The sequence below is a fragment of the Hippocampus bargibanti genome, linkage group LG07 (genome assembly GCF_051943395.1).
Source record: "Hippocampus bargibanti isolate YZ-2025 linkage group LG07, ASM5194339v1, whole genome shotgun sequence".
NCBI classification, from domain to species: Eukaryota; Metazoa; Chordata; class Actinopteri; order Syngnathiformes; family Syngnathidae; genus Hippocampus; species Hippocampus bargibanti.
In genome coordinates this window covers 24,909,343-24,932,699 of record NC_142740.1, presented here as the reverse complement: position 1 = coordinate 24,932,699, position 23,357 = coordinate 24,909,343, and the positions used below count along the sequence as shown (strand labels likewise).

The 23,357-nt window shown below is 39.9% G+C and overlaps 1 protein-coding gene across 5 annotated transcripts in view; it reads left to right on the top strand.

The window, feature by feature from the left end:
• Window positions 1–23,357, top strand: part of dennd1b (DENN domain containing 1B) — a 163,316-nt gene that overhangs the window by 35,761 nt on the left and 104,198 nt on the right. For all 5 annotated transcript variants that reach the window (XR_016115620.1, XM_089001451.1, XM_089001453.1 and 2 more), the window contains 2 exons: window positions 17,111–17,160; window positions 19,265–19,384. Coding sequence is in view for 4 of the 5 variants with exons in the window: in XM_089001451.1 (XP_088857577.1) it covers window positions 17,111–17,160; window positions 19,265–19,384 (170 nt within the window). In the remaining variant the exon portion in view is untranslated. The remainder of the gene's footprint in view (window positions 1–17,110; window positions 17,161–19,264; window positions 19,385–23,357) is intronic.

Here is a 23,357-nt window from a genome sequence, read left to right as displayed (position 1 = left end):
AGTGGACCAAATGACCTTTCGGGTGTGATTCCACTCTTGGTCAACTCGCAAAACAACTATTTTATTGTATTATGGAAAAACACTATTTCATATGTTCCTCCACTTTTAGATAGATTTGTTCACCTTGACTTGGCTACTAATGGAACGTCACTCAAAGGTATAATGTAGCATTTTCATGATCATGAGTCCAAAAAGATTGGCCGAACAATTTCATAAGACTTGTCCACGAGGTCTGAAAATGTCCCCAGTCTTTCTGATTTAGATTCTGATTTTGGTGTGCCGATTGGGCATGCTAGTGAAATCAGAATCTTGCCAATAGAAAAGCAGTCGAACCCAAGAAAGACCGAAAGCAAACTCTGTGTACCAGTTTGAGTCTTGTGTCGTGTGTCCACACCTCATCGCCTTTTTCAACATGTCTCTTTTACTTCGTTGCCACCCTCCGCAACCTTGCTCTTCTTTCATTCCGTTGTTGACCAGATCGTTTGTGTGGATAAGATGGTCCTTAAGATGGCTAGTTAGCGTACTGTGTACAGAAGAATTGGCCCTTTCCCCTGTATACATAAAGGCTCTATTCACTGGCCTCATTACCAGGATTAAGGCTCTTTTCCTCCTTTGTGGGGCAAGAGGCTGGATCCCTCTGTAGCCAGACTTTTTGTGGCCTATGCTGGCCAGCATATGGCAGCAGCAACCAACAGTCTCTGCAGAGGGACTCAGAGCTCAGAGCAAGGCCTCCTTTTGTTTCGGCCGTTATTGTTGCTCAGCGCAATGACATTTGTAGGCCGTAGGATCGGGGTGGAGGGGTTAGTCTACCCCAAGGGAGAGGCAAGAGATGGAGAAAGAGATGGAGAGTGAAGCAAGGGGGGGGGGCAAGGCAAAGACATGCAGACAGACAGGAGTGTGGATTATGGAAATATGGATTGATTTTTTTCCTTCTCTGTAGTAGAATAGAAAGCTCAAAGGAGAACAGACTGCAGGCTGGCTGGCACTCTGGGGTGTGCTGGGGAAACCTGACGTGAGAGGCACTTGCTCCCTCTTTCTCTCGCATGCTATCCTCATTCTTTTCCCCTCCTGCTCTCCTATTCGTCCCCGGGCTCCGAAGTCTCATGATGTCTTGGTCATCTGTGAACGCAATTTACGTAGATAGACATGAATGGGGATGTGAAAAGGAAAAAGGAGCAAATGTATCTTAAAAATATATTTGAACCAGATTAGCAAGACTGATGGAAATTGGTCCATTGGCTCTCAGGTGTTAATCCAAAATTACCCGGCGGACTAATCTCCAAACTGAAGATGCACTTGCAGTCATAGAAACACACATTCAGGAACGTTAATTGTGGGTTTCTACGTTGTGGTGTGACATCTGGAAGTCCCATTAACCAGTTTAGAAAAGAGAATGGTATGATTCAAAAGTTATTTTCAGCGCTAAATTGTGGTTGAAAAATATGACGTTAAAATGTAACCCCTCCGCTGTAGTAGTCTGATTTGCAGGTTTTAATCATTTATTTTGCCCATTTATACTGTCAGAAAAAGTACTTTACAATGCAAGTTTTGCTTTTAGTGTTACCCCTTCGATTTTCTTCATTTGTCCTGATACAAAAAAATGTTGAAACACCTTGTTTGTATGGATGTGAGTGTGGATGTGAGTACGCATCTACCTATGTACATATGTTCAGTGCCGTGAAAAAGTATTACCCACCCTACCCTCACCTGATTTCTGTGCCTTTTATGTGTTTATCACACACAAAGATTTCACTTCATAAAACCTATTTTAATATCACACAGAGACTACCCAAGGAATAAAACAATGCAGTTTCTAAATGACAATTACATTCATCAATGTCCAAAAACAAGACATCCAAACCTGTCTGTCTTTGCAGTATTTAAAAAAGCAAGTCCCGCTGAAGCTAAAAATGGGTTGCGCCATCATTGGCAAGAATAACTGAAATGAAGTGTTTGTGATAATCGGTCATACGTTTTTCACATTGCTGTGGAGGTAGTTTGGGCCTCTCTTCGCAGAATCACTTCAGTTCTACCACATTGGACCTTGTTCAAGGTCAAACAGCAGGAAAGTCCCTTCATTGACTAAAGCAATAGCAGGACGTTACACCATCGGATTTAATATGAAATAGATAACCTTGGTGCAATAATGCTCCACCTGGATTTTGTGCAGACTCATTGTGGTTCACAGTCAAGGCATGGTTGACAAGTAGAAAAATGATGCTTCAGAATATATGTTACCACCACAGTTAAGTAAATTGAGATGGAATGTGAAATGAAGAAGAACATTTAAAACCTCTTTGTTGAACAGAACAGTGTATCTGCATGTATTTGTGTACTTGTGGGCCTACATTGTCAATGTGTCACAGGTTTTCATCTTTCTCCTTCACTGCACCCTGACAGCGGTGTCAAACAAGGCCTCATATGATCTGTGTATGCCTTTGAGAATATGTGTGTTACTGTGTCTGGTTTGATAAGATTTTTATTCTTCTTTCTAACCCTTATCACCCCCCAGATCCCTGGGGTGTTCCAGGGTCTTGACTAATGGACAGTCTTGCCCCACTAAGTTGGCCTTTGGCTGCGGCACTGAGCTGGATGCCTAACTAGGACCCTTCGTTGCTCATGGGTTCTGATAGCACTGACCTCTGGGCTTGCTTCTTGGGAAATGAACCGTGGTCGAGAGTGTTGAGAGCAGGAATATGTTTTTACCATACAGTAAACTGTCGTTCCCGTATCATTTGCAGTATCCAATGACGAGAAAGTGCAGTCGATAGCAGTTCAGCTACTTTCTTGTATAGTTGTGATTTCAGCTCCAGATGAAGCCATTCAAGCTGACTCGCAAACAGGACACTGGTACTATTTATTGATGCCAAGAAGAACTTTATGAAAAAACGATTTTGTTTCACTGCCCTGCAATTTTCTTGCAACCAATTCAAAGTCTCCCCCCGCTGAGTACCCGAAGAGAGCTCCAGCAGCCACCGTGACGCTCGTGAGGAAGAAGCAGTCAAAAAATATGAATGAATGAATTTGTTTTTCACATTTTTATAGCTCTGTATGTCATAAAGTCACATTTTTAAAAAAATGTGGCCACGGTTGGCAGTTAATTGGAAAGTTACTCTGAGGAATGACATTCAACTTGGACTTGATAGAGGATGGAGTTTTTGCTATGGCGCTGTGGGGCACGCTTGTGTCTGACGCTGAGTGTGTGCAGGCCCACATTGGGGTTGATACAGTTGAGCTAAACCCAGTGGGAGGTCATAGCTTCAAGAAGGAAATTCTCTCCGGCCGCTTGGTCCATGTATATGCACGCACACACTTCTGCTCTCTATCTCCTTTCCCTCTTCTCCCGGCACTTCATTAATGAAGCTCGTGCTTGTGTGTTTGGGCATATGCATTGCTCTTGGCCCAACATTATCAAGTGTATGTGAATGTGTGTACACGCGAGTGTGTTAGAGAGTGAGATATCTCCCCCTATCATTTGGTAATATATTCAGTAGGAGATCTCAGCAGAGGCATAATATTGCTGCTCTCCTCTATCTGAGCCATCTGTGATGCGTATAAAGGACATCAGCGGGACAGGGTATTAGCACTGAAATAATGCACACTGTTGTTGTAGTGTTTTTATTTTCAAAGCTGCTTGCCCCCTCACCCCACAACATAAATCCATACATTTGGGAAGAGGCTGAAATTAAATGAGTGTGATGCAATGGCTCCCATGTGTATTATTTGAATAGAAATGTTATGTGACTAGTGTACTTTCACGACCATACGGCGCACCATATTAAAAGGTGTCAGTTACTGGTGCTATTCAACACGGATACAAGGTGCATTGTATTATTGCACGCTGGCATGGTAACGTTCTGTAGTTTATCTACTGTAAAAATACAGTACCACATGTGCACACTGTTTTTAAAAAGGAAGCAGAAGCAAAATTATGGTTGGTTGTACTTTATTGAAAACATTTAACAATGTACTCGCATTATTTTTTTGATCAATCTTCAAATCCATCAGTCCTTATCTTCCCAGTTCAAAATGAACAGCTGTGCAAGAGTTTTCACTAAGCACACCAGGGTCCCTTGCATCTTGTCAGTCAGTCTTGTTGTCGAGCGGCTCCTCAGAAATGCGACCCCCAGCTGATGATTTTTAGGTGAGCTTAAGAACATACATGTAGATCGACGGGTAAATTCAGAGCTTCGCCTACTGGTTTAGCGCCTTCTTCACGGCGATGGACTGACGGAGTTTGCATCACTCCAGATGTAGCACCAATCCACCTGTTGATCTCTCACTCTGTTCGACTCTCACTCGTGAACAAAACCCTCGGATAACTCTTCAAATTGTGGAAGGATCTCAAGTCATTCCACCCTTGTCTGACTGAAGACCATGGTCTCAAATTTAAAGGTGATGATTTTCATCCCATCTGCTTCACAAACTGCTTTTAGAACTTCTGGAAGAAGCCAATGGCACCACATCATCTGCAACAAGCAGCCATTTTAAAATGAGACCATCAAACGAGACACCCCTCAACATATCAGCTGCTACAAATTCTCTCCAGAAAAGTTAAGAACAGAATCAATGACAAAGGGCATGGTCCAACCTTCTATGGAAACAAATCCGATTTAATGCAGGCAATTCCAACCACATTTTGACACTTGTCATAAGAGGTTGAACTACCCGTACTCAGGTGACTGATACCCCATACTCCAGGACAAGATTCCCCAAGGTACACAATCAATTGTCTTCCCCAAATTCATAAAGACCATGTACACTGATTGGGTGAGATCCCATGTACCCTCGGAATACCTTGCCAAGGGTTTAGAGCTGGTGAACTGGTCTACGTCCAGGAGGAAATACCACATTGCTATTGCTGAATCTAAGAATCAACTTCCTAACGAGCTCTCCTTTACAGCACCCCGTAATAGACCTAACCAGACAAGTGCCATCCCTCAATACTGTAATGAGAACACACCCTCTTGTCCATCTTCTTAAAAAGGAAAAGCTGCCCAACCAGAAGCACTGTCCTCAATGTCCAGGCAATGTTAGTGAGACATGTAATTCAAGACCCCCTCCACGATATCCAGAGCCCTGAGGAACTCTTGTTGATCATTCATTATTAATTATACATGTGTTTAGGTTTTTTATCTTCTGTATTTATAACCAAGCAACAATATACGGATTATACCCAATAACTCTTTCACTGGAAAATGCATTCACCAAAATATTTGATGGCTACAGCGCTTAAAGATACCCATCCTTTGACCTGATAGAAAACCATAGTCAGTTACAGTACAAATGTTTTATTTGCCAGTCGTTTGAATACACAGAACGGAATCACTAGCAATTGTTACATTCTAATGGATCCATCGCTTCCAGTTTGTTTTAGATAATGCAAGTACATCAATGTGTCATTCATGCCGGCCATTATAAATATTGCTTTGGAAAGATTCAGAAAAAAAGCAATGTTAGATCAATGGGAAAAAATCCAGATGCATTGAGATGAATGGTAATCAAAAGTAATTGGAGCTCTAAATCTTAATATATTTTTCATTTGATGTTCTTTTAAACAAACAACCAGTATGCTCTGGTGAGCTATTTGGGGTTGTGAAATATACCCTTTGTTGTACAAGATTCAGAAGTATGGATTGGAAATTGATTGTGCACCCATAGGTCTCTCTCTATAGGATGCACACAAGCTGACAAGTGTTGTCAAAGTGTTTGAAGAGGCCAGAAGATCAATCTGGCACCTCCAACGCCTCCCGAAGAAGGAGGTGGCAAACATGGAATGCTGTTAAACAAAACAACTTTAGTCACCGCAGACTCCCTGCACCAGAGGGGTCACTGATGGGGGGGATTTCATCAATTCTAGGAAGACAAAATGCCCTCATCGTCCATTTCCCTCCCAGAGCAGCTTGGTTGGAATGAGCGAGAACGTGAAAATGTAACACCCCCGCCTCATGTCAATTTAAAAGTGCACCACATCGACTCATGCTCATGCACCCTTCCATCTTTCTTCCATCTCCCCCTACACCTTCCTCCCCCCAGCTCAAGCAGCTCTGTTGCTTTGGTCCAGCTCTGAAGGCCGTTCTTATTACCGGCATATAGTGCAGGTCAGAATGGCAAGCCGGCAGCATAATATTAAAGCCTAATGAAAGGAATCTCTGCAGGGTCTGCGGTCTACAGCGGCCAGTGGAGGCTCTGCCTCTTTGCCCATTGTTCTTCCCCTTCTTTGCCTTTATTCTGCATTCTTTACTATATCCACTATCTGTGCTTGCCACTGTCCTCCTTTTTTCTTGTTCCGTCTTCCATACATTCAAGCTTCAATTTGGTTTCATCATTATTAAGGCTGCAAGAATATGTGTCTTAATTGGGAGTGCAAGTGCAGACTTTCCTTAGTATATGATGGTGTTCTGTTCCAACAAAGGTGACATCACCTGAAATTCTGCTGTCGTCTAGTTGTGACGTTGTAATCACCGTCAAAATATGTGTTTGGAAGAACATTTCTGGAACTGAATTGAAAACAGTCAAATTACAAACACTCACCAGTGTATGCCTGTAACAGACTGTGCCTTCTCCTGCTTCAAGAACATATTCTTCAGTGTCGCATGGCGGACCGATGAGCCATTTGTCATGACCCGTACAATAAATTGCTGAAAAGGGTGTAGTACTTCACTTCACATTCACTTGATATTTGATAGTTGGTTATTTGTGATCCCAGAGGAACCGCACAGCAATGGATAGTTCGGAGATGAGGTGGAGGAGATAGCTCTGTGCAATGAAGGCACCATACATGAGGCTGTAAAAGCTTTTACATGCAATGCAGACATATAGTTATGATCATGTGACATTGATCGAAAGTATTTTCTTGCTAATTTTTATCAGCGGTCAGCACTAAGCAATCAACAACCTGCATTCAAGCATTCAAATTCTATATGGTCACGTTTTACTTTTTTTTTGGTGGGAAGGGGGGGGGGGTTCCTTGACCATCATTGTCAAATTGGTCAATTATCTTGTCTTTCATATTCTCTCAGCCCCTTTTTTGTGTCACGTAGCATTTATTGTTTGCCAATGTGATAGCACTTGTTTCAAAAGTTCAGATTTTGTTTAATTTGTCTGCTCTCAACCCCCCTTAAGTTGTTATTGTTAACGTTTATCCTGCAATTTTCCATTAGATTCTTCCTTTTCTGGGATGGTGACATTTTACACCGCTGGAACGGTTGAAGTATTATTGAACTTTTACAAGATAAATCATCAGCAAACTATAACGAGACTGGAACACTTTAAATTCACGTGGTTTTTGGAATTTTTCACAAATTTTTTTGCATCCCTTGAAAACTGGCTGGAGACCTAACAAATATTTTCAACGGTATTCATTTAGAAACCGACAATTTACGTTTTTTTTTCATATTCATGTTGAATGACCAAATAAAGGATACATTTACCATTCATATTATGTAATTGGAAATTAATTATACTATATTGTGAAATGTATTCATATTCAGAAGTTTTGTCTATATTGCACATTACTGGTGTGAATGTGTATCACTTTTTGTTACTTTGTGTTTTCATCTTTCTTTTCCCAATGTGCTTTTACTCTACCAGCTTCGCCCATCAAGATTTCATGCCATCATACATTTTACCTCTGCATTATTTATTTTTGCAGTCTTTCTAAAACCAAAGCTCAGCTGTCCTTGTGCCTTTACACATTACAAATGGATGCATATCCATGCAAATTCTTAAAAAAAGGAAGGCTGAGAATTTGAATATTTTGCTTAAAGCTGCACCCAGGTCGACCCTGCCATTCGGCATTTGAAAGCAGAGTGTCTTTTTGAATACTGAGGCTCTTTCTTTGTCATGTTCGCCAGAGGGGCTGGATGAGCGGACCAGCACCGGCAGGATGGGCAGGCATCGGATGGGTAGCTGTGCGCAGACAGACTAATTGGGAAAAAGGGGGGGGGGGGGTCAATGGGTAGTGGGGAAGGGGGGAACCAACGGGTGTTGGTAAGGTTGAGGAAAAGGTGGGGTATGCAGGAAGGGGGGAATTTAAGACGATGACAGAGATAGGTGGGAGGTGAGAAAGGACAGTGAGGGTGGCGGGGGAAGAGCAGAGAATACGTGAAGGTAGGATGAGTAGGTCGGATGTTTACAGAGGCATAACTGGTTTAACGTATTTTGCAGGTGGTCGCCGGATTTGGTATTGTTGCCAAATGAATCAATTGTGCAGAGTATTGGGCTGAAAATAAACCATTTTTTTCAAATACATGTTCTTGTTTCTAAGCTCAAAAAGGCATTGATCAAGGTTCAAATTTTACAGCTCTTTTATGGATTTTTGTATGACGTGAAAAATATTGCTAATCATTATTATTGGACATATTGGCAGAATTTTGGGGCAGATTATTTATTTATTTATGTATTTATTTATTTTAGTTCTTGTAATTCAGGAAACAAAGTCTTTATACCAACAATGCCGGTAAGCAGTAAATTCATGCTAACACACTCCAAATTCTTTGCCACACCAAAAGCACTCAATTTTCATGGAGCACCGACACACATGTGGGACACACACTTGTGTATTAATTCATTAATAATAATTGTGATTTTTTTTTTTATAATAAAAATTAGATTTTTATAATTAATAGTAAATAAAATTAAAATAAATGTGTTTTTTATAATAATTTTATTTTTAAATTTAAAATTAATTATAAATAAAATAAATAAAATGTAAGATCAATAATAATTTTGCAAGATTAAATTGTTTTCAATAATTTTGCTCTCTACCATACTCCTCCATTCTTGATAACTAAATAAATAAATAAATACATATACTAATATATACATATATAAATATATTTTATATATATATAGATATAGATAGATTGATAGACTTTCGATGCAAATTTCCCCATTGTAGGACAAATAAAGGTTTTCTGATTCTGAAATATAGATAAATATACAGTAAAGTCTCGTTATATCGATATCGGATATATCGATAGTCCCGGTTATATCGATACTATTTCTATGCACGCACTGAGAAAATTACATGCAAACAGGGTCGGATATATCGATAGTCCCGGTTATATCGATATTTTTTCGGACTCCCTTGAATATCGATATAACGAGACTTTACTGTATATAAATATAGATAAATATATATCAATATATATAAATATATATAGGTACATATATAAATACATATAAATACAGTAAAGTCTCGTTATATCGATATTCAAGGGAGTCCGAAAAAATATCGATATAACCGGGACTATCGATATATCCGACCCTGTTTGCATGTAATTTTCTCCGTGCGTGCATATAAATAGTATCGATATAACCGGGACTATTGATATATCCGATATCGATATAACGAGACTTTACTGTATATATAAATAAATATAAATATATAAGTGCATATATAAATAACTTCTTTTTTAGAGGGCTCCAAAGGCCGAGTTGCCCTGAACTAGGTTGAGCTACGTCGGGCAGCCGGCTAGATTGATCTGGCTGCAGTATCCAGGGGAATATAAAGCAGGGCAGAGGCTTAAAGTCTGAATCCCCCAAGAGAGGAGTCCTTGCTGCATTGGGAGAGGGGCATGAACTACGTTCTTTCTACCTGTCTCCCTTGGCCGCTGCAACCGCACATGGAATAACTTCCATGGTTTCTTATGACATTCACTTTGTCTCTTTCTGTCTGTTTCGGTCTCCCTGCCAGTCTTTATTTTCACCTTCCGAAAATATTTTCAGCATGTTCCATTTCACTTTTTTTTCTCCCCACACCTGCTGTGTATTCCCATTCAGTTCTTTCCCGTACTCCTCCACTTCCCTTGTCTATACAGCTTTTGAAAACAGATCTGAAAGCACAAGTGAATATTGCTCATGAAGTTCATAAACGAAATGAAACACCAAGGCTAATGTTGAATTCATTAGGAAATACATTTGAATTCGTTTTCAAAGGTGCCAATTGAACAATAATAATGCACCCACATTCATTTAACTCCTTCACTGCCAGATGTGCAAAAATATATCCACTCCAGTGACAGGGCTTTTGTCATTTTTGTCAAAAAACAATTATCCCGCCACTCTAAAATCTGTTTTCTGTTTTGATGAGGCTCAAAATGCAAAATTTGACTCACAGGCTGCACTGTGAAATGACTTAGTGATACTTCCGCTTACGAGCGCTTTAGCTCAGGAACTTCTTTCCTCACGAACATTAAATTTGCGAGAATATAATCTTGCCACGGTGGCTGGCAGACTACATTTCCACACTCACTTTCTTTGAGTGCAGATGTGGTTTGTTATCGAGTGGAGTACTTTTGCTTTTATGGGACAGAAAAAGACCCCACCACAGGCTCGTGTTAAGCCGAAGAGGACACAAAAGAAAATTACAGTCGAGCAGAAGAAGGAGATCATCGAAAAACACGAACGAGGTGTGAGTTTGTGTGACTTAGCGTCCCAGTACCAGTATGCTAAGACAACCAATGCTACGTGTGGCTAAGGGTGTTTCTGTGTTGTCTAACCAACAGTCTCAGGCAATCAAAGAAGTTGAAAAACATCTGTTGATTTGAATTAGCGAAAAGCAGCTAGCAGGGGACCGTGTAAGTGAGGGTATTATCGCCGAGAAAGCACAGCAACTTCACTCGGATATTATATAGAGGCAACTACATCAACGACCATCACAAAGGTAAAAGGTAAATTAAATAATTTCATTATACAGTACAGTTTATTTCTTTAATTACAATACAATAGCACACACATTTATTATACATAAAATAAGGTATATTTTGTGTAGCTTTAAGGCTTATTTCGTAGATATGTATGTTTTATGGGGATCTGGGAATGGATTATACTAATTTTTAATAGTTTCTTATGGGAAATAAATGTTTGGCAGACAAACTTTTCGCCTTACACACACTTTCTTTTACGAACCAATTAAGTTCTTAAGCTGAAGTATCTCTGTATTTTGATCCTTGCAATTATAAGAACGTTTAAAACTTGCTCACTTTTGTATTCACCTTTAAATGCTGGTTTTGTCCATTTTATTTGACTTATTTTATACCAATTGTGCGTTCTAAACGGGTAAGCTGCAATTACATTGTGGGTGATTGGGTTATTATAATGTGGGTTGAGTGTTGAGTGAGAATATTGTTTAAGTTTTCCTCCATGAGCTCAAATGTGAAATAAATGTTAAATATTATGCAGCGGGCATGATGCAAAGCTGCATTGAGCTGCTGTTGTAGTGTTGCAATGCACTGATAGCAGGATGGTCCACTGGGGGAATCCAGAGCATTCTGTCTCACTGAGTGATACCCCTGTCTCCACTCACGATAAACAACTCCATGCATAATGACGGCATCTGCCAACCTAGCAGCGCATTCCTTCCGCCCTCCACCCACCTTCCAAATCCACAAATGTATTATCTGACTCTTTTTTTGGAATTATTTTAAGAAAATGGTAAACAAGGAGGTTTTATAATGTGAGTGCCGTTATTGGTGGGAAGCTTAGGGTGCTGCGTAAAACTGTTGAGAAACACCACATTTCTTGTATCTTCATTACAGTGGGGTCAGGTATAATGAAAGAGTGGAGGCAACAAAAAGCGCCAGAAACCTAATAGTTCCTCTAATGTAGGTGTTGTAGGAAATGAGTAAGCAAAAAGAAAAAAAAGGCAACAGCAACTTTCACATTGCATTTGTGGTAAATTGGCACATTAAAGAAATAAACTGTACTGTATAATAAAGTCGTTTTATTTACCTTTGTGATGGTCGTTGATGTAGTTGCCTCTTGATGATATCCGAGTGAAGTTGCCGTGCTCTCTCGGCGATAATACCCTCAATCACAATGTCCCCTGCTAGCTGCTTTTCATTAATCCAAATCAACAGAAGTTTTTCAACCTCTTCTATTGCCTGAGACCGTTGCTTAGACAGGACAGAAACACCCTTAGCCACACGTAACAATGGTCAACTTAGCATACTGGTACTGGGACGCTAAGTCATACAAACGCACACCTTGTTCGTGTTTTTCGATGATCTCCTTCTTCTGCTCGACCATAATTTTCTTTTCTGTCCTCTTCGGCTTAACACTAGCCTGTGGTGGGGTCTTTTTTGGTCCCATAATAGCAAAAGTATTCCACACGATAGCAAACCACGTCTGCACTTAAAGGGGGTGTGAAAAACTTGTCCACCAGCCACCGTGGTGCTGTGTGGTTTGGTTCGTCTGCCGAAAACTAGTTTGTATGCCAAGATTATATTCTCGCAAATGTAATGTTCGTAAGGTGAAAAGTTCGTGAGCTAAAGCCTTCGTAAGCTGAGGTATCACTTTATATTATATAACGTATTTTCCGGTGTATAAGGCGCACCTCCAATGAATGGTGTACAGACGCTTCCCACCTTATGAACAAGATACATTCCGAGCGGTCGTTCGTAAGGTAAATTTGTTCGTAAATTGCTATATTTTGTATGGAATGTATGAAATTAATTGCCAAACTTAATTTGTCGACCCAAACATTTCAGCGTCAAAACTGTCAATATAAATATATAAAAAACAATATATATCAAAAATATATATCAAGGATGGCAGTCTTGTATGTTGTGTGTGTGTATATATACAGTAAAGTCTCGTTATATCGATATTCAAGGGAGTCCGAAAAAATATCGATATAACCGGGACTATCGATATATCCGACCCTGTTTGCATGTAATTTTCTCCGTGCGTGCATAGAAATAGTATCGATATAACCGGGACTATCGATATATCCGATATATATATATATATATATATAGCACATATCTGCTGTTTCTATGTCACATTATTCACACGTACAAACACACACATTCCCGATGGCCATGTATGAGATCAGAGTCTCGGCAGTCCCTCGACTGTCAGTCAAGCGCAGATACCTGATATGGGCGGGGCTGTGACAACTCTCAAATCTGGCAAGTCAAATGTTTTTATTTGCAGGCAAAGCGAGTCCCAGTGTGTGTGTATGTGTGCGTGCGCGTGCGTGTGCGTGTGTGTGTGTGTGTGTGCGTGTGCGTGTGCGTGTGCGTGTGTGCGTGTGTGCGTGTGCGTGTGTGCGTGTGTGTGTGTGTGTGTGTGTGTGTGTGTGTGTGTGTGTTTGGGTTTGCGTACCATATGCAGCGCGCCAAGGAGGGCTCTCTGGAACATATTGGTGCTTGTACATAGTGGTTAATAATAGTAGCAAACGCACACGGCGATGGCAGCTCTGATGTGTGTGACAGTTTTACAGCCGTACACGCCAAGAAACAGACACACATGTACACACACACACACCTCATGTGCCACCCAACTCTCTGTCTTTGTTGACTTCTCAATTCTATGACAAATTCTGAAAATCAGCTACTTCCCATGCACCGACCTCACCTCCCCTTCCCTTCCCTCTGCGCTTCATTTTTGGGCACATGAACACAAAATGTATAGGTGAGTCAAACTCAGCCACCCACACAGAGCACACACACTGATACAAATGTACATGCTTACACCCCCCCCCCCCACACACACACACTCCTCCCTTTTCATCCCCATTCATACAAGCAAAGTCCTTGAAGCCGGCAGGAATTCACATATATCATACACTCAAATGCACTCACATTCTCACCCACCCTTCTGTCAAACTCATTGTTGCTGTTGGTTGTTTGTCTGTGACAATGCTTGTGTTGTGCTGCAGTTTCAGCTTTATGGTTTGTTAAAGGGAGGAGGTGAGTGAGGGGGGGTCGCGTGAGGGCTTTGTTGGTAGAGGGGGGAATCAGTGATTGCTCCCCACGGCGAGGTATTCACAACAGTATGCCTTACATGTTAAGTTTCAGTAATCATAAATCAGGAGATTTTCGTACTCGCGACTCCGTGGTGCGTGTTCAAATAATGTGTTACAAATGTGTAAATTAGAAGTAAATTAAACAGAAAAATTGTTTATTTATCCATTCAATTAGTATATATATATATATATATATATATATATATATATATATATATATATATATATATATATATATATATATATATATATACAGTAAAGTCTCGTTATATCGATATTCAAGGGAGTCCGAAAAAATATCGATATAACCGGGACTATCGATATATCCGACCCTGTTTGCATGTAATTTTCTCCGTGCGTGCATAGAAATAGTATCGATATAACCGGGACTATCGATATATCCGATATCGATATAACGAGACTTTACTGTATATTCATTTACAAATGAGCTGTCTGTATTGTGTCAATAGTTGCTTTATAAAGTGAGTATTGTGGTCAAAATCGGAATTAATTTGGGGAAGCCATTACAAGGTTTCATCCCCTCCACATATTACATCTGGAGCGCACAACAAATGTATAATTATTAAGCAGTTTTCAAATCTAAAGTCAAAAATAATGACTGTTATGGTGGATTAATCATCTGACAAATTTAACGGACTTTAGCTAGCATCATGGCGCTTGACATGCTTCATTTGCTTTCGTGGACAGAATAAAATGAGGTGCAAGGCCAGATTTGGCCCTCGGGGCCTTACTTTAACACCTGTGATGTAAGGGATTAGATAGCTAGCTAGCTAGCTATCTAGGTAGCTTGATAGTTGAGCATGGAATTCCACAAGTTTGATTTGCCATACATGTTCTTTTGCTTTGGGCTTTTCCTTTCAGGGGTCGCCACAGCGAATCAGTGTCCTCCATCTTCAGAGGTTTGATTCGCATGTTCGTTTTTGCCATACATGTTAAGTTTCAGAAATCATAAATCGGGACGTTTTCGTACTCGCAACTCTGTGGTGCGTGTTAAAATAATGTGAGCGTTACATAAGTGTAAATTAGAAGTGAGAGGGGCAGGCAGCCTGAGGGGAGGAGAGGAAGAACAGCTGTTTGGGAGAGCTTATGTAAAGACTGGCAGGATGTTATGTTATGACCGGAAGTCCAAGTATAAAACGGAAGTCTGAGAAAATAAAACGATGTGTAAGGAAATAAAAAAGATGTTTAAAGTGTGTTCGTAGAGCAAATTGCCCTAACAGTTAAAGGACAACCGATACCATTTTTTTTTTGTTTCCTAACTGACATCAGAAAAACGTTTTATAGCATCTAAAATACCCAAAACACACAGGCTGATATTTTTAGTCAAATGCAACACAACAATAAAAATGACTTAAAATGTCCCAAAACTGCCACAAAATGAGCTCGAAACCAGAGTCATTGTCACTACTCATTGCGGGACTTTCTGACCAGAGTCAGACAGTCCCGCCCCCTTGTTCGTGACGTCACTATTGGTCACACACTGTCTTGCTCCAGAATCAAAATGGCTTCAGAGAGTTCATATTAGGAAAAGATGCTTTCTTGTTACTCATCCATTTGAATAGGATTCAAATACAGTAAAGTCTCGTTATATCGATATTCAAGGGAGTCCGAAAAAATATCGATATAACCGGGACTATCGATATATCCGACCCTGTTTGCATGTAATTTTCTCCGTGCGTGCATAGAAATAGTATCGATATAACCGGGACTATCGATATATCCGATATCGATATAACGAGACTTTACTGTAGTTCTGAAGAGGAAAGCATAAATATTTACAATCGATTAAAGAAGTCCTTCCAGATCAATTCGAGCCGTCTGGACTCCAATATAGCGCCCATAAAATGTATAAGATGGCGCACAAGCTCCGTTGGAAATGGCTGATTTGTCCGCTGGGAATTTTTGTAAACGTACACATTCTTCATGCGTGTGACCGCAATTGGCTGCGACACGCAACAATTCACCATCATGTTATTTATGTAGTTTTCCTTCTAATTTCGCCATCAACACGGATCAACACTCATGTTTTCAGACCAAACAAAGTACCCAAAATGCATTGTGTGTCTCTTTCTCGGTCACGTAGGTGATCGTCATCAACTCGAAAACAAGACATCCTGAATATTCAGCGCAAGTCTTAAAATGTAAAATATAGCTATATGCGGTGGAACCTTTGTAAAATGTGCTCAGTAGAAGTCATTTGAAGTGATTTTACAAATTATGGACACAACTTGTCCGGAGGCGTCGGTTGTCCTTTAACATGTATGGTATGGTATACAGAAGCAGCATACATCCAACATGTCATCATCGGGATTGATTTGTGTTGGCTGGCACACAGTAGAGATGGCAGAGGAGAAGCCCACCTCTCAGCTTGGACACCTCCTGTCAAAAAGGTGAAGATAGGCCTTGGACTCAGTATACAAGCTTGGCAAACATGGCAAGATAAAGCGAGACAAGTGAGGCCAGAGCATCCACAGTCACCAGGATTAGTCTGTAGGCTTGGCGACAGCTAAAAGAGACAAGTGCTGACGCAGACTGTAGGAAGGGAAAGCACCAGCCTGTGCCATTTTTTTTGGGGGGGGGGGGGTGCCAGGAGAGTCAAAAGCGAGGGGGCAGACAGACACACAGACAGACAAGAGTGTCAACCCGGTGCTGGGCTAGCGCGCGGTTGTTGTGATGTGGCTCACCCATCTGGTGCTCTGCTCTATTCCTGCTCCCTGTCGAAATCCATATGCTGCCGCTAGAAAAGCCCCACTCCATTCTATCCCCTCCCACCTTACTTGAAGAGCATGGAACCCCCCCCCCCCCCCCACCTAGCCCACAAGGGAGGTGTTGGGAGGTAAAGCCCCGAAGGCTTGTAGGCCCCCCCCCCTACCTTTACCTCTTAACCCCTCTGAGCTGCTTATCCCATTGTCGCGACAATCTGCCACCACCGTCGCTTCGGCACAGGCTTTTCTCTCCTCTTTCTTTCTTTCTTCCTCTTCCCTCATCCTTTCATCTCCCTTTGGCACCCCATAATCAATGAACTTATTAACTGCTAATTATTCAAGCTGCGGATTGAGGATCCCCGCTTGTCTGCCGAGTAAAGGGACGGCGGCCACTTTGTTGAGCCACGTGAAGTCGTTGATACGGTCCATTCATTTGGATTAACTTCATTTAGGAGCCACTGTTGAGTCATTGTCAGATTGTTATCACAAGTCATTCACTTTAATCCTCATTTTGCTCAGTCACTTGATAGTGCCCAAGAGGATTTTTGTCATATAATAAACTGCCATTATTTGTGATTTTTTTTTTTAATGTGTTTCTCTAAACTGTGTGTCTGTTTTGTTTTCTCAGGAGGTGCTCCAGACGATACCAAAGTTCTGCTTTCCCTTTGACATGGAAAGGTATGATTCCTCTCCCTCTTGCCTCCTTACTTGTCCCCTTCACTGCATCACTCACCCGCACCCATACACATGCAGACAAAACATCATTTACAAATTGATGGGCCGTCAGGGCCTGCAAGGCCTTCTGTGTTCGCATAAAGAAATATATCTGAATCACAGACTAATGTGAATTATATTTTGTCCATGAATTCTTATTAAATAATTCCAAATTGTTTTTGAGCTTCCTTTCATTGCTTTTCCCCTGTTGTACTGCTTCCAGATGTGTATTTCGTATTTAACTCATTCACTGCCATTCAGAAATGTATTCGGGAATTGAAAATATGACGTTGAGCGCCATTCCCGAATTTGTTCAGGTTTTGTTTTTTTTTCCTGCTTGGGTGCTGATAAAGCGCAGGCCATGGCCTCTGACAATGTTTTTTCTTTTCCACGAGGGGGCAGAATTTCCCTTTTGTCCACGTTTGTTCCAGCTTCAGCTGTTGTTAAAGCGCCATATAAACCAATATTTATTTATGTATTGCATTGTATTTTGGGCAGCTGCCGTCATTTCAAGCTAATTTAGGAATTAACTCTTGTTTGTGATGAAAGAAGAAAGACTCAGGTTTTTTAACGGTGAATTGAATGTTGATTTAGTGCTACAACTCAATATTCTGTGGGTCTTGGAATTCAAGTGACAAGATGACAAAAACCCTGGCACTGGATTGGACACATTTTTGTACATGAATGGCTTAAGAAAGGTTGGGCAGCTCCGAAGCTAGCAAAAATAGCAAATAATATTGCAATTTTATCATGAATCCACACGTTCACCAAAAAAATGCAAACAGTTTAATGACAGTATTTCTTAGGTTTCTTCAAGTCACAAGTTATTTCCTGGCCAACAGTACCCTCTAGTGGACGTGTAGAGAATCACACCACATTCGCCGCTGTGGAGTGACTCAGACATAGCACTACTGAAGGCCTAGGAGTGACGCCACTGAATTTACCTTATGATCACAGTATAAAATCTCATGTGTTAAATCTTGCGCTGCATGATAAGAGACACATTTCATGCGCACAATCAATATCTTCATTTTTATCGTTGCCGTGGAAGATTGAAAATATTTTGAACAGACTCTGTCTCATCCGCACCACTCCAAGATAAACCAATAGTTTAATTCGTATCTAAAATATCCCATGAGTGTCCTTGAGAATTTTGATAGGCCCTTATAAATGAAATTTATTATTATTATTATTATTATTATTATTTTAAAAAAGCTATATTTTGCTTGAAGTAGCAGAATTATTGCCTCTAGTACTTGTTTGAGTTTAGATAATTTTTGATTGAATTAGTGGTCATAATTTTATTACCTTTTCAGCCTCCACACACTCGCACGCACGCACACACACACACACACACACACACACACACACACACACACACACACACACACACATATATATATATATGGAGGGAGGGAGAGAGAGATATATATGGAGGGAGAGAGAGAGAGAGAGAGAGAGAGAGAGAGAGAGAGAAAGAGAAAGAGAGAGAGAGAGATGTGACAAGAAAACATACAAAATCAATATTGTCATCTTGACAGTTGCATTATCATTTCGCAACCATCACAATGTAAGGCACATGAGTATCATTTGAGCGCCGCGCAAACATTAATTAATAAATACATTATACATGATCTTAGTTGACATGATGTGGCAAACACACAAAATATAAACCAGTGTTTATAAAATGCTGCCAATTTTACTGACACATCAAACCACTCAGGCCATCATCTCTCCTCAAGGCAAAGGGGGTTTTAAATTTTGGCTTGGGAAAGGGGCCATGATATAATTCCCATTACAAAGAGAGCAAAAGAGACTATGCTCCAGTGTGGTATCTTTTTTTTCTTCCCCCTTTCCTTTCCAGCAAAGCTGAGCTGCTGCCATCTAGTGGTACTAGATTTTTCTGGTGCATATTTTATGTTGTCTCACGCTGTTGTGTTTCTCATGATATCATCCTCATGATGAAATTATAAATGTAGTTTTATTGTTTGCATAATACCGTACGATTGAATGTGACTCTTTGTGATTCCTCTTCTTTGTGTCGTTCTTCCTCATGTTGTCTTTTTAGAGTTTCCCAGAGTCATGTTGGACAGAACTTCACCTTTGTGCTGACCGATATTGACGGCAAGCAAAGATTCGGGTTCTGTCGTCTTACTCAAGGATGCAGAGTCTGCATATGTCTTCTCAGGTAACGCACACACACACAAACAATGCTTGCATTTGGCATTCGGTGAGGTGTAATTATCGGGGAAAAAAAGTTCAACAATTGTGGTTGTATTTGCATATTCCTTTCACCGTTGATGAAGCAATTAATTACTATTAGTATTGTTTCATGTTGAAAAAAAGCCAAATACGGAAATATCACACCAAAAGGGAGTGATGTTGACTCACTAACCTTTTTAAAATTGGAAGCAATTGCAAAAGGGCTTTGGATTTGACGCTGTGTCACAAGTTATTCATACGATAACAAAAAATGAAAGATTAAAAAAAATAATTTATTTCCCTAAAATTGATTTTGATTCAGTTACCGGTTGGGTCAGAAGAGTGGGAATAAACGATTTTGATCATTGATCTCCGAAGTAAAAGTGGATTCACCACCCAAAATAATCAGTTTGCTAGAAAAATCAAGGAATATGTACTTTTCAAGGGCTGAAATCAAAATACCGTATTTCCTGGAATATAAAGTGCACCTTCACCGAATGACATGTTTAAAAACGTTTCCATACTTAAGGTGCACTGCATTATAAGGAGGCACCTTCAATGGATGACATATTTTAAAACGTTTTCCATACATAAGGCGCACCGGATTATGAGGCACATGGTCAGTTTTTGAAAAAAAAAAAAAATTTCTTTCAGGTGCGACTTACAGTACAAAAAATACGGTACTTAGGCCATTTTAAACAATGGCTCTAAATTGTCGATTCATCTGGACATCTCAAATTCAAATATTTTGTTCCTTTTCTTTTGCAAATTCAGTAAGACTAAATATTAGAAGGACTTAGTATGATGCACACATTACACACCATTGCAATAATAGGCATAAATATATATATAATTCTCTCAGATCATATAGGTTAAAATAGAGCTTTTTTATTTTTGTTGAGATGTCTTTTTAAATTGGATTTGAGGTCATTAGATTGTACCCAATGTTGTGACCATTTTTTATTCATGTCCTGTATGCCAGTGTGAGATGTGGATAAAAGAAAAATCTCATAAAAATGAATCCAAATTCCTTTGTTTCACCTTTCTTTGTTTTTCCAGACAGAATTATAATTTTTTCATGAATACAAATAATGTGTTTGAGTTGTCGTTGAACTCACCTTTACAATAAAACTGGAACAAAAAAAAACCCTCAAAAAGTATTGTGTAAGATACAAAAAAGATATATTTAGTCTGGGAAACCCTATTTCAAATAGTCCACAGATGTCCTGATTTTTTTTTTTTATTAATTCCCAATGAGATGATAATAAAAAAAATCTTCGAATAAAGCCTTCATTTTTCCTCAATAGTTTCTCATCCTCAGTCTTCAACACCAGGGTGAACTTTGCCAGATTCAGCCGTTTAAATTCTTATCTGCCCACACAAATGCGTTTATGATTTACCCACAATTATCCAAAAGTTTTTTGGATATTGTAAAGGTGGATTTATCCTATCACAGAAGCCGTAAAGGAGAACATCAAACTCGGTTAAACTGCAGTTTCTTGGCATAATTACACCCCAACAAAGGCTATTATCATTTAATTCCCGTACAATTGCATGTTGACACAGTGTTTCTTTCTCTTTTCCCCCCTCTGATGTAATTACACCACAATTAGAAAAGAAAGAGCACTTTGGTGCAAATCTCAGTGGACATGCGTGTGCACTTTAGAATAAACTGGGAAATGTGCAAAATGAACCTTTTTTTTTTTTTACTTGAGCAGATAAACAGTTAAACGGGGAAAAAGAGCACTGTGTGTGTGTGTGTGTGTGTGTTGGCCGGACATTGTTTTTCAGAGCAGTGACAAACTCCTTTTTTTCCCTTTCTGTCTCTCTCTGTCTCTCCCTCCGTCTCTCTCCCCTCGTTATTCGGCGACAGCCACAGTGCGACAGCAAAGACGCTCTCGGTCCATAATTATGCATGAAGCTTTGCTGCCTGCCAATTAGTAGAGGCTCCCCTGTCCCTCTCGCTGAGTTAGACATGCTAATTCATTTGACATATGATGTATAAAATTCATTATGCATTCTGAGGACTTCATGGTTAATTTTTAACAGAATTGTGTATTGAAATCTTATTTCTAAGTGTTTGTTCATGTTTTTTTTAACTCAATATATATATATATATATATATATATATATATATATATATATATATATATATATATATATATATATATATATATATATTTGAAAAGGTATTTGAAGTAAAACGGGGAAGTACATTTTCTTTCAAATGCCTTGCAGTCATCCAATATTTCATCTTTGATTTTTTTTTGCAAATAGATTTATTTCACAATATCAGGCAGCACATTTTACCCATCAGTGTGTAATGGATGAACTTTAAAGATGTCATCTTAAAATCAGCGGGACTGAGACGCCATTTGAATCCGTACTTGTAATGTACAATCGTCAGTCGATTTAAAGGACAACCGACACCTTTTTTTTGTTTCCTGACATTAGAAAAATGTTTTATAGCATCTAAAATACCCAAAACACGCAGGCTGATATTTTTAGTCAAATGCAAAACACCAATAAAATGACTTAAAGTGTCCCAAAACTACTTCAAAATGACCTCAGGAAGTTTCAGTTTCAGAAGGTCCCGCCCCCTTGTTCGTGACGTCACGCCAAGACGTCTTGCCTTGCTCGAGAATCAAAACAATGGCTTCAGATTCAGATAAGATGCTTTGCTGTTACTCATCCAGTTATGAATATGATTCAAATAGTTCTGAAGAGGAAAGCATAAATGTTTGCAATCGATTCAAGAAATTCTTCCGTGTCATTTTGAGGCGTCTGGACTCCAATGTCGGGCCCAGAAAATGCACAAGATGGCGCCCAAGCCCCAAGGACCTAAAAAATATTGGGTTTTAGGACTACATCAACATTCAATGCAGCGTAGGAAACCTTAGATCTTGACGATTTGCGAGTTGTTGGTGGTGGTGGCCCACGGGTGTATTTGTCAAATTGTATTAAATAAAGTCAGCAGGACAAAATCTCTAACGACCAAGTCATCAGAACAAAAAAGTCCAAAGTAGCAAACAAAACCATGAGTAAAACATGACAAGATGAAAGAAACCTGAAAGGATGAAACAAACAATGACCTGACCAACCACTACACGCCGTTCCTCCCTCCTGCCTGCTTTTCCACCACATCCACCATCTTGGAAATCGTGACATAGACTTTCTTTGTTCATCAGAAAAAAGGTTAATTTCTAAGTTGTGTAGGTCTAGAGTTATCTGAGCTTGAAATGGCAAATATTGCCCCACATGGAAGGACAAAAAAACATTGCCTGAGGTCTCACCAGCACTTTATCGGCACCCCCTCCCCCGCAAGAAAAACAAAACTTGAATAAATTCAGGAATGGCACTGAATGAGTTAATGCCATTTTGATGTTATTCCGTCATTCTTATATTTTGTCATTGGTTATAAAACCGCGACCAGGTTTTGTTTGCTACTTTGGACGTTGTTTTTACTTTTTCTCCCCACCCCTTTCAATTTTGCTGCTGTAGATTACACATTTCCCCATTGGAGGACTATTAAAGGCTTTCTGATTCGGATTCTGATATGCCCCTAACCGGGAGAGTTTCTGTCAAAGATGGTGAATTTTACACTGATATAAGGGCGCGGGGGCGGGGGGGTAGTCCTGCATTTTACTTGACGGTGGAGCCTTTTGGATACACATAAGTGACAGCACTGGTTAGTGGATGTTTTAATGGATTCATGGGAGTGTGTGTGTGTTTGTGTGTGGGGGCGGGGGGGTTACCGCTTCCTCCCCTTGTGTGTAACCCTCGACCCGCAAATGTAAAAGTTAAAGGAAATCTTCCAGGGAAGGGTTGAATAAGTTAGAATATTAGGTGTTATTGCAGTTAAGGAGATTTAAGACTCAGCTGAGAGACCAGCAGTAAAAGTCAGCACCCCTGCGGGTGATTCAAAGCTATTAAAATGACTGAAATATTGCGCAGGATTA